General features: G+C 36.3%; 1 protein-coding gene across 3 annotated transcripts in view; it reads right to left on the reverse strand.

The window, feature by feature from the left end:
- AGTPBP1 (ATP/GTP binding carboxypeptidase 1) overlaps positions 1 to 13,163 on the reverse strand; it is a 182,236-nt gene that overhangs the window by 34,575 nt on the left and 134,498 nt on the right. For all 3 annotated transcript variants that reach the window (XM_043453279.1, XM_043453281.1, XM_043453282.1), the window contains one exon: positions 468 to 555. In XM_043453279.1, the coding sequence (XP_043309214.1) occupies positions 468 to 555 (88 nt within the window). The remainder of the gene's footprint in view (positions 1 to 467; positions 556 to 13,163) is intronic.

The following is a 13,163-nucleotide window of genomic DNA, read 5'->3' on the forward strand; positions in this document are numbered from 1 at the left end:
GAAGTCAAAGTTGAACTGGCTAAGCTGAAGCAACCTAACTATAGAATACATCTCCAACTAAAACACTGGAAGTTAAAATGAGGTAAACATTTGTGTGAAGAAAAAAATTATACTTAATATCATCAGAACAACAAAAAACCACTGTAAATTATTTCCTAGAGTTTCTAATTTCCATCCTCCTCAATGAGGTTTCCAAAGTTTTACAGCTCTAAAAGAGCTGAGAACATATCTAAATGGGAGAAGCAAGACTGGATATATGTCTGTCTACAAAACACATTTTATTGCCACTAAATATACCCCCTAAAACGAATCTCAAATTATAAAAAAAGAAACCTTTTCTGTTAGAAGTAATACTAAAGCATATCATAATTCAGAGAACACAGTATCTCTTTTATCCCTAAACCGAAATAGGATGAACTAATATTTCCTTTTATAAACTGCTGTCCTATTATTGTCAGAATACTTACTTATAGTAACAAATGTCAGTCCCCACACGAATCCACCAAGGTCTCGCATTTAACGCTTCCTGAACCGAATACATGAGTGGTTGCATACCTATGATAGAAAGAAAAAAGAGAGAAAACTCTTTTCAGAATTTTTGAGTTAAAAATTAATCCTGTCATTTTAGAAAGCACTAAACATTCATGAAAGTTAATGAATATACCTTTTGGTATTTCAACATGTATTTTAAAAAAATCTGAGATGTGGGTGTATGTGTGTGTGTATGCACACACTCAGGAATGTTTGACTCTTTGTGACCCCAGGCTCACCTGGCTCCTCTGTCCATGGCATTTTCCAGGCAAGAATCCTGGAGTGGGTTGCCATTTCCTACTCCAGGGGATCTTCCAAACCCAGGGATTGAACCTGTATCTCCAGTGTCTCCTGCATTGGCAGGCAGATTCTCTACCACTGAGTCACCTGGGAAGCCTGAGATCTTTCACGAAGATCTAAGAACTGATGCTTCTGAACTGTGGTGTTGGAGAAGACTCTTGAGAGTCTATTGGACTGCAAGGAGATCAAACCAGTCCATCCTGAAGGAAATCAGTCCTGAAGAGTCATTGGAAGTACTTGATGCTGAAGCTGAAACTCCAATCCTTTGGCCACCTGATGTGAAGAACCGACTCATCAGAAAAGACCCTGATGCTGGGAAAGATTGAAGGCAGGAGGAGAAGGGGACGACAGAGGATGAGACAGTTGGATGGCATCATGAACTCAATGGACGTGAGTTTGAGCAAGATCCGGGAGACAGTGATGGACAGGGAAGCCTGGAGTGCTGTGGTCCACGGGGTCACAAAGAGTTGGACACGACTGAGTGACTGAACTGAACTGAAATCAATGAATGATATGTTTTATTTCCAATTTAACTAAAATGAGGTTACAACCTCAATGAGTGAAAAGTCATTTAACATTCTATTACCTTTTCTATATTAGATCTATTATATACATTATATCTAATTATATATATACATACTACACAAAAAATTACATACACATAATATATAGTATATAAAAATTATACATATATTCCTCAGAACAAGTGAAAAAGAATAAAGTTAAGTATTATCCCTCCTCCAACTCTCCACAGATTCCCATTTACACCAAGGTAAGGAAAACAATGCCATCCAACTGGCATGATTGTTTTCTTCCTCAACAACAGGTGTTTATACTATCCAGAAGGAGGGAAGGGAGAAGGAGGATGGATGGTTAGCAAAAGCAGGATTAAATATATAGTATATTTTCTTAGGTAGTTTTAGAAATATACTTTCACATACACTTTAAAATCATTTTAAAGGTTTCCAGGTTTCCAACTGGAATTAATGAAATTTACATGCTAATTTTGGAAAGGCTCACAATTTTTATTGAGATCTGGCTCAACTTTTCTTAAATTATAACCTAAAGATACAATCATCTTTTTCATTTTCATGCTACAGAATCATTATCTTAAACTTACCTTTGAGTATTTTTATTAGTCTTCAGTAGTTTCTTCGGTTCTCTAAGCACGTAAATCATATCACTTGCAATTTTAAAAATTTTATCTCCTCTTTTACTATTTCTAACAGTTACTTTATTTTCTACTTTTATTATATTTCAAGAAATGAAACAATCACAAAGACTATTCTGAATACAGTGGTAAGAACAAAGCTATCTTGCTTATAATTTAAATAAAAATATCTTGCCATAAGATGCAATATTTGCCAAATGTTTTTCTTAATTATTTATTTTATTTAAATAAAGAGCTAATACTGAATAATTTCTATGTGCCAGATACTGCTCTAAGTATTTTTATACCTTTTAAGTCACTAAATCCTCACAACAACCCTTTGTGGTAGGTGCTAGATTTCTTCCCATAACTGGAGCAGTTTCCCCCATACTTATTACACTTAAGTGTTTTTAATTACTTCATTAAATGATTTTTCAGCATCCACAAACAGAATCACATGGCTTTTCTCCTTTAAGTCTATTGATATAATAAATTGTGTAAATATGTTTACTATTGTGAATTATCCTTGCATTCCAAGAAAAAGCTTTCCTCTTACTGCTATATGATGAAATTAGCTAGATTTCACTTAGAAATTTTGCATCTAAAACTGGGTCTTTCAAAAAAAAATTACCTTTATCAAGTATTGATGTAATATTACACTAGCTCAAGAAAAACATATTTAAAAGGTATCCATCATTTATTAGAATGAGAAAAATCTATTTTTAGAAGTAAATACAAAATCAGTTGGAATATCATCCTGATATGGTGACTAATAAATACATTTTTAATTTCCTTTTCAACAGCTGTAGTCTGTTCAGTATCTCTACTTTTTTCAATCAGTTTCAGTATTTCTGTTTTGTCCTATCTGTTCTATTTGTTCTATTTCTATCTCATTTTCAGCATTTTTTAAAAGTTCTCTTACTTTCTTTTGGTTTTATTTTTTGTTTTCCTAATATCTTGACTATTTTAATTCTTTTAATTAATACTCAAAATACCTCGAGTATTTTTTCAGTACTTGAGTAGTAACTTATTTTCAGTCTTTTTTATTTTAAATAATGCAGTTATTAAAGGCATTCAGTTTTCCTCCAAATAGCAGTTTAGCTATGACCCATAAGGCTATAAAGAGTTCTCCTTTGCTGTACTTTCTAGATCAGAGCCATCCAACTGAACCTTCTGCCAGAATGGAAATGTTCCATACCTGCACTGGCCAGTGTGGGGGCCACTAGCCATGTGTGGCTACTGAGGACAGCAAATAAGCCTATTGCCTCTTAAGAACTGAATTTTAAATTTTTATAACAACTGTCTTTTAATCATGCTGTATTTCTTGGAGCTTTTGCTCTAGCTATGTGAGTGCCATGTGGTTATGGTTATTGTATTGTATAAAGGTTAGTATTCTGTACAGCAAATGAAACCACCAACAAAATGAAATGGCATCCTAACAAACAGGAGAAAATATCTGCAAATCCTAAATCGGACAAAGGGTTAACACCCAAAATAAATTAAGAACTCCTACAATTTGATAGCAAAAAACACACAAACAACTGAAAAGTGGACAAAGGATCTAAATGGACATTCTTCTAAAGATATACATGTGGCCAACAGGTAAAAGGAAAGGTACTCAACATCACTAATCATCAACAAAATGCAAGTCAAAACCACAATGAGAGTTCACCTCACACCTGCTTGAATGGCTGTTATCACAAGGACAAAGAAATGTTGGTGAGAATGTAGAGAAAAGAGAACCCTTGCACATGGTTGGTGGGAATGTACATTGGTGCACTCACTGTGGAAAACAGTATGGCAGTTCCTCAAAAAATGAAAAAAGAGCACTAGCATTTGATCCAGCATTTCCACTTCTGGGTACTCTTAAAAAACTAATTCAAAAAGACATATGCAACTCCCTATTGTGTTTAATGCATCATTACCTACAGCAGCCAACACATGGAAGGAACTTAAATGTCCACTGACGAATGAATGGATAAAGTTCAGTTCAGTTCAGTCGCTCAGTCATGTCTGACTCTGCGACCGCAAGGACTACAGCTTGCCAGGCTTTCCTGTCCATCAACAACTCCCAGAGCTTGCTTAAACTCATGTCCATTGAGTTGGTGATGCCATCCAACCATCTCGTCCTCTGTCATCCCCTTATCCTCCTGCCTTCAATCTTTCCCGGCATAAGGGTCTTTTCTAATGAGTCGGTTCTTTGCATCAGGTGGCCAAAGTATTGGAGTTTCAGCTTCAGCATCAGTCCTTCCAATGACTATTCAGGACTGATTTCCTTCAGGATGGACTGGTTTGATTTCCTTGCAGTCCAAGGGCCTCTCAAGAGTCTTCTCCAACACCACAGTTCAAAAGCATCAATTCTTTGGCACCCACCTTTCGTTACAGTCCAAGTCTCACATACATACATGACTAATGGAAAAACCATAGCTTTGACTAGATGGACCTTTGTCGGCAAAGTAATGTCTCTGCTTTTTAATATGCTGTCTAGAAGATGTGGTATGTATGCATGACCCTGTGTGCACACATGTGTGACCACAATGGAGTATTATTTAGCCATAAAAAAGGAAATTTTGCTATTTGTAACAACGTGGATAGACCTTGAGGATGTTATGTTAATAACTGAAATAGGTGAAAAAGAAAGACAAATACTGTATGATATTACCTATGTATGGAATCTTAAAAAAAAAAAAAAACTCATAGAGGACACAATAGAGGCTTCCATAGGCAGGGGGTGGAGGGGTTTATGAAAGTGTCACAAAGTATGAACTTCCAGTTACAAAATAAGTAAGTCATGGTGATATAATGTTAAGTAGACTTACTGTGGTGATCACTTTACAATATATACACACTGAATCATTATGTTACACACCTAAAACACATTCTACATGCCAATTATATCTCAATGGAAAATGAAGGTTTGCAGTTATAATAGCATCTTCAAGGACTGCAACTTGTAAATACATAATATCTCGTGCTTTTAACCCTGAAGTATTCTTTGTCAGACATTAATATTACCACATTTCCTTTATTTGCATTTACCTATTAAACCTCTGCCCAATCATCCATATCAGCTTTATCATTAATATACAAATATTAATTAAAAGATTGAGGGCATGAAGAGAAGGGGGAGACAGAGGATGAGATGGTTGGACAGCATCACTGACCCAATGGACATGAGTCTGAGCAAACTCCAAGAGACAGTGAAGGACAGGGAAGCCTGGTGTGCTGCAGTCCATGGGGTTGCAAAAAGCAGGACATGACTTACCACCTGAACAATAACAATAATATACACATACACACATATTTTCCCCATCTTGCAAATTGTATAATTTTCATTATCTGATTTTTGAGGTCATTTTGACTTATAGTTAATAATGACAGATATACATTTAATTTCATTCCTTCTCCCCTTCCATTTTCTTTCTACTATTCATTAAATGTTTTTTTTCTTCTTTACACCTTCTAATTTTACTTACTTGGTTACATTTTCCACATTTTCTTTTCTTCTGTCATTTGGAAGCTTTCTATTGTGCTTTTTCAACTCCATTTCTCATCCTCACAATTATGATTAACTTTATGTGTAGACACTTCTCTAGCACTATATTATATTAAATAAATAGGCAATCCAACCAAGACAAGTTAGCTTTCACTCCTCTCATATCATTCCTTTTAGAACATTTCACCTAACACAATTTATAAATTCTAAGTCTTCTATCTTGATATCTTTTTCATTTATCTTTCTCAGCGAGGGTTCAGGGCAGTATATTTTCTGAATTCTACACACATGAACATGCAGTTTATTGGCAGTGACTAACAAATGACAGATTTTGCAAAAGACATTTGGCTCTCCTCTGGCTTCTGCAGAGGAGGGTCCAATACCAACCTGTTTTTCACACAGAGAACAACACAGTGATTAAGAACACACAGTCTGTAACCAGACTATCTAGCTCTGAACTCCAACTTCACTACGTGCCACATGCATGATCCTGGCAGGTTACTAAACCACGCATGCCTCCTTTTTCTCTTCTGTGGATAACAATCGTACTGGATTGTTTGTTGTGTGAATGAAGAGTATCACATGTGTTAGCACTTAAAGAAGCCATGGCACATGATACATTTTTCAATAAATGTTAGCTGCTATTACTATTATTTAAGTCCTACAGCCAGGTCTATACCTGAAACTCAAATATTTCACTGGTATGTATAAAAGATTCCTGTCTTCCTTATTTCTTTCTAGGAGTCAGTGAGTCATTTCAAACCAAAACTTCAACCTCTTCTAGGCACACAAAATTCTTAATAAATGGCTAATTATAGTAAGGTATAACAAGGTTCAGGCTGAGGTCAAAGGGTATAACAGATTTATCTGAAGTATTCTAATTTTATATAAGACAATGTATTCTGTTATTACTTTTAAAATGATGGTTAATTCTGGTCACAGTGAAGGGAGCTATATTTGGAAATTCTGATTATAATGAGGATCATCTGAACAAAACAGGGTGCCCCAGTAAGAATCAATCAAATGAGGTAACTCAAACTGAACAAACCACCATCTATTAATACTCAAGTTGATACAGAGAGGTCATATTTGAGTAACTTATTTAACCATTAGCCAAAGGATAAACTTTAATGTGTATAACATAAATACACTAAGAACTGTCAAGCTTGTCACTTGAATACAATCAAAATATTAAATTTCCAAAGTGAAACCAGCATCTAATGGCACTGGCCTCTAATAATATCCACGTAAAGGCTTAAGTTTTATTAAGCACATGCTCAGTAACAAGGGCAGATACAAAGAAAGACAAGATGTTTTAGGCCCTAATCATTACATGTATTGCGAATCACAGACAAAATTTTCAAGTTAAAGCTAACACTGTAATTTAACACATGAGGGGGAGCTAGGTTAATCTGAAGGTACCTACCACAAGCTGCATATGTTATTAGTAACTTTACAGAGAAAAAAATACATGCTTCTAATATGGCAAGTATTATAACAGAAAGTCATACTAAAAATAGGAAGATGAGATTCTTGGTCTGGAGGATAATGGTGGCCATATGAATCAGAATCACTCTGTACATCCTCACAAAAACAAATAAAGTCAACTAGTACAAATAAAAGCACACATGCCCAGGCCTGCAGATTACTAGAAGACAGAATGTAACAGACTTCAAGTTGCTTATAGGTAGAAAGTAGAAAGATGGACAGATAAACCAGGGAAGTGGAAACAAAGTAGACTGCAGGCCAAAAACTACTAAGTAAGACAAGGACTTTTATAAAATCACAATTCACAGAGAAAAATAATATAGCAAGACACAGTCTCTACACACCAGAAAAGAACAACCTATTATATAAAGCAGAAACTACAGGAAATACAGAAGAAACATACTACTGACTGACTCTAACACTCCACTCTCCTTACAAGACAGACCAACTGAACAAAAGTTAAGAATATTTATATAGCTCTAAGTAACATAACTGATAAGGCAAATTTTATGTAGGTATGTTGAACACTAGATCCTGATAGTAGAGAATGCACCTTCTTCTTCTAAGAATATGTGGAATATTCACATAAATTGCTGATATATTAGGTCAAAAGGAAATGCCAGTGAGTTCCATATAAGAGAAACATTACAAAGCAAGCCCTCTGATCACCACAGAAAATGGAGCTAGAAATTAAAATCAAAATGAAAATAAACAAAAAGGGCGGATAACCATGCAGAGACAAGGGAGACAGGTTGACTTTGGTGTCAGACCTTGAACGGAGTGAGGAGGGCATCTGCCCAAAAATGCAAAGGACAGACTGTTAAGTATACTGGAATTGATCAAATAAGTAAATATATTAAGAAGAGTATAAGCCAAAATTCTCCATTTTGGAGAACGAAGCTGAAAATATGGAAAGAAAACTAGAATAAAACCTGTGCAACTGAAGGTATCAGTGTGAACTCATGGAGATACTATGTGTACGCAAATGTGTGTATGAGCATAACATACACATACAGAAATAAACATACACATGCTATACATTACTACTGATGAAAATTTCTACATACATGCTTGTATATACAAATATATGTTCCCCAGCTCCTTCCATGGACAGGTCCAATAATAGTGTACATACTATGCATGCACAAAAATAAACATATACATACTATAAATTACTACCAAGGAAAATTTCTACATAAATGCTTGTATATACAAATAGATGTTCCCCAGCTCCTTCCATGGACAGGTCCAATAATAAAGTACACACTATGCATGCACAAAAATAAACATATACATACTATAAATTACTACCAAGGAAAATTTCTACATAAATGCTTGTATATACAAATACATGTTCCCCAGCTCCTTCCATGGACAGGTCCAATAATAAAGTACACACTATGCATGCACAAAAATAAACATATACATACTATAAATTACTACCAAGGAAAATTTCTACATAAATGCTTGTATATACAAATACATGTTCCCCAGCTCCTTCCATGGACAGGTCCAATAATAATGTACACACTATGCATGCACAAAAATAAACATATACATACTATAAATTACTACCAAGGAAAATTTCTACATAAATGCTTGTATATACAAATAGATGTTCCCCAGCTCCTTCCATGGACAGGTCCAATAATAAAGTACACACTATGCATGCACAAAAATAAACATATACATACTATAAATTACTACCAAGGAAAATTTCTACATAAATGCTTGTATATACAAATTTTTGTTCCCCAGCTCTGTCCATGGACGGGTCCAGTAACAATGTACACACTAGGCACACAGATCTTATTTTTAAAATATTATTCTCCACTAAAACAAATCAGGGCTCTTTGAAGAAATGACTGCTTCTAGGCTGGGGCAAACAAAGGTAAAATAAGCCCTGGGCATCTTATGCCAAAACACAAGAACGCCCATAAAGAATGACAGGGACATGTCAATAGAACACACAACCCAAGGGATCACAATGGCCAAATCCTGGGCAGCTGAAACACCAAAATAAATACTGATAGCAGCAAATTACAGCCCACTGAGTAAACAGGAAACAACTCTATACTGATATTAACATGCAGAATACTTACTGATTACAAAGAGAAAAAAGGTGACTTTACAATGGAAAAGTCTGGTAGACAGCAACTGAATCAGGTGATTAAATTATTACTATCAACAATAAAACAAAATCCTGGGCCACCAACATACAACAACACTACTGTGATGCCTCCACCACAAATGCCTGACTTAAATCAAGTCATGAGGAACGTGAGACATCTCCAAACTGACAACCACTCTACAAAGTAAGTGCTTTCATTTTCCAAAGTGCCAAGGTCATGAACATTAAAGACCGCAAACTGTTCCTGACTAAAATAGTCTAAAGAGACTTGACAACTAAATACAATAAGTGGTTTGAGCTGAATTTTTGTGCTATTAAGGCCACTGATGAGAAAACAGGTGAAAACTTAAATGAGGGTCTAAAGATTAGATGGGGTTCATATATCAATGATAATTTCCTGATGTTGACAGCTTTCCCACAGTTATATAGAAAAATGCCATGCATAAAATACACTGAAAGTGTTTTAGAATGATGAGGCATCATTTTTGAAGTCCAACATGTAGATAAAGGATACAACTTTTCAGTAAGTTTGAAACTATTTCAAAATAAAATATTTAGAAAACGATGATCTTTGAACTAGAGCCTCCTTGACATATGTTCGTGCATGTCATTTTAAGTTCCTAATAGGATCTCCATAGTTCATTCATCCATTACCTCATTTATTTAACAAATACTTACTGAACATCTACAAAATGCCTTACTATAAATACAAAGGCCAGCAACAGAGATACTGTTCCTGATCTTGTGAAACACAATTTAGCGGGGGAGGGGTACGCAGTGAGGAAAGGTATCAATCAGCCACATACAAAAACAATGTAGAACCCTGAAGAGTGCCCTAAAGGAGAAAATGACAAGCAACATTTATTGACGGGACTGACTAATCCTATATGGGGAGTCAGGGAACAAAAAGTCAACAGAAAGCTCAGCTCAACTTCCAAGTATGGAATTAACTAACATGAGCAAGATGGGAATGCTAGAGTTGACTCCAAGATTCTTTTTTGCTGCCTGGTTGCATATATGTTCAATTTATATAAGGGAGTGGTTAAAAATCTTCATATACTTTGGAGATACTGGGGAGGAAGGGCAGGGAGAGAAAGAGGGAGCCTGTGAGTACAGCTCTCTGAATTACTAAAACACAAGACTGCCATCTAGTGTTAATTTGGGCAAGCCCTTCTTGAGTAAGGTCAGTGGAAGGGAGAGAGACGGATTACAATGGCTGTCAGTGTATACAGTGATATAAATTCATAAACACAAATTCACAAATAAGATCACCCACTGAAAGAAAACTAAAACTAAGAAAACTAAGTATTTAATATAATCACATAAAAATTCTCCAAGAAAAAGGCAACTTGTGAAACAAAAGAAACTAATTCTGCCCTTTTTCGAGGGACCTACTGACAAAGAGCAAGACCTCCACTGGGCGTACCTGCTAGAAGAACCCAACGTTTAAACACTCCCCCAAGCTGCATGTCTCAACAAAGAACAAAAGAAACTTACAATCTCCTAGTTAACTTCCTGACTTCAATCATGCATGGCAATCAACTACATTCTTCCAGCTGAAGACGTTTCCACTGCAAATATTTTCAGCCATCATTACCATCCCTGAAGTGAATTCAATATGAATCTCATGACAATTAATTACATAGCTAATTATCGTTTCTTAAAACGCTGAATTCTCATTTATTAAATGTTGGTCTCTTCCTTCTAACTCTATTGAAACCAGGCAAACCAAGATTTGCTGTATGTTGCACTAATCTAACAAAACTAGTATTAGGGTTCATTTAAAAATTACATCTACCAAACAGCTCTTTCTATAGCTTCTACCAACGTCCTAGTTAAGTACTTACAAGTATAGGAAAATAAAAGAAGACTGGCAACAGATAACGTCCTGTCAGAATCTGGGAGGAATCTCTACTAATCTTAAGGCAGATGGAGCAGGACTGAGAGAAATCCAGTTCAGAATATGCCTCACAATCTATTTTCAAATACATATTTTGGTTTTGCACAGCTAAAAGAAGTGTTATACTATACTGTGATGGCTCTTGAAGAATAACACATGAAGAATATAATGAATAAAAATAGAAAACATTAAAAAAATCAATTATAAGAACCTTAAATAGGTCAAAATTACATATTAAAAGGCAAGGGTCAAACAACAAAATGCAACCTCTATTTACAAAAATAATGAGCAAAGATGCATCAAATTCAAACCAATATAATTGTAAGTATAATTCTAGGCCAAAGATAAGGAATAGAATAAATGTGACTGTTTTATACTGTTAATGTGCATGTGTGTGTTCAGTTGCATCCAATTCTTTGCAACCCCACAGATTGTAGTCCAGCAGGCTCCTCTGTTCACGGAATTCTCTAGGCAAAAACACTTGAGTGGGTCACCATTTCCTTCTTCGGGGTATCTGTCCCACCCAGGGATCAAACCCACGTCTCCTGAGTCTTCTGCACTGGCAGGTGGGTTCTTTACCACCAACAGGTATACACAAAACACAAAAAGAACATGGAAAAGTTATAAAAGTCTATGTGCCAAATGCCAGAGCATTAAAATAGAAAGCAACATTTTTTTAAGTTGACGGAAAAGGGGCTTCTCTGGTGGCTCTGTGGTAAAAGAATTCATCTGCAATGCAGGAGACATGGGTTCGATCCTTGGATCAAGAGGATGCCCTGGAGAAGGAAATGGCAACCCACTCCAGTGTTCTTGCCTGGGAAATTCCATAGACAGAAGAGTATAGCGGGCTACAATCCATGGCGTCAGAAGAGTCAGACATGACTTAGCGACTAAATTACCACACTGACAGAAACACAGTAGAAGTGAAAGGCTGTTTAGCTTTCTTAAGCAAACAGACAATATAAAAACTAAAAAGGATACATAAAACTGAATAAACAGGTTTATAACAATAAATTTAACAATTTATCTTAAAATTATTTTGCCAACAGAGAATACGTCTTTTCCAAGAACCCATGAACACTAACACTGATCAGATGTTAAGCCATAAAATTACCCCAAATCATAAATTTCACATCTACAAACAAAACTGATTAAAACTTGAATGCAATGACAAAAATCATAACCAAAATAACCAACTAAAAATGTAACGAACCCTTTTCTAAGCAATTACTGGGCCAACAAGGGTATCAAAATCACACCCAATTAGAAGCCACCTATAAAATAACAAGGAGGTCTTAGTATCAAAATCTGGAGGGGAGAGGGTATGGAATTAAGTTGTATAAAAAAAAAAATTGAAAACCTAAATGCTTGCAGGAGAGTTCCCAACATGGCAGAACTGAAAGGCCCTGAGTTCACACACCTCTTCTCAGAAGCACACCAAAATCAAAACTATTTGCATAACCACTGATGAAAAAGACCAAAGCCTACCAGAAAAGATCTTCTACAACTAAAGATATAAAGAAGCAGAGGAACGAGATATGTAGGAGGGGCAAAGTCATGGTATAGTTAAGGTCCATGCCCCTCAGTGAACAATTCGCAAACAGAAGACTGCACCTGCAGAGGTTCTCCCCAAGGAGAAAGGGGTCTGAGCCCCATATCAGGCTCCTGAGCCCAGTGATCCTGCACCAGGAAACAAGCTTCAAGAATGTCTGGCTTTGAAGCCTAGTAGGGCTTAAATTCAGGGGGATTGGAGGGCTGTGGAAAACAGACTGTACTCCTGAAGGATGTACGCAAAATCTCACATGTTCCAGGATCCAGGGAAAAAGCAGTCGTCTGAAAAAACCCTGGGACAGACCCAACTGCTGATCTTGGGAAGTCTCCCAGAGATACAAGAGGCAACTGGAGCTCATTCTAAGGACACATACATTGGGGGCAGCAATTTTCGGGTGCTCATTCTACCAGGAAGACACTGGTGCTGGCAAGTATCATTGTGGAATTCTCCCTCTAGCTTATTAGTCCCAGGACTCAACAGTCTACAGACATCACTTCTGGGACACCAGAGGCCAAGCAACTAACTGAGCTAAGACATACCCCCGCCCACCAATAGGCAGGCTGCCTTAAGCACCCCTGAACCAAAAAAGCTGCCCCAGACATGCATATGCCGACC

The sequence above is a fragment of the Cervus canadensis genome, chromosome 30 (genome assembly GCF_019320065.1).
Source record: "Cervus canadensis isolate Bull #8, Minnesota chromosome 30, ASM1932006v1, whole genome shotgun sequence".
NCBI lineage: Eukaryota > Metazoa > Chordata > Mammalia > Artiodactyla > Cervidae > Cervus > Cervus canadensis.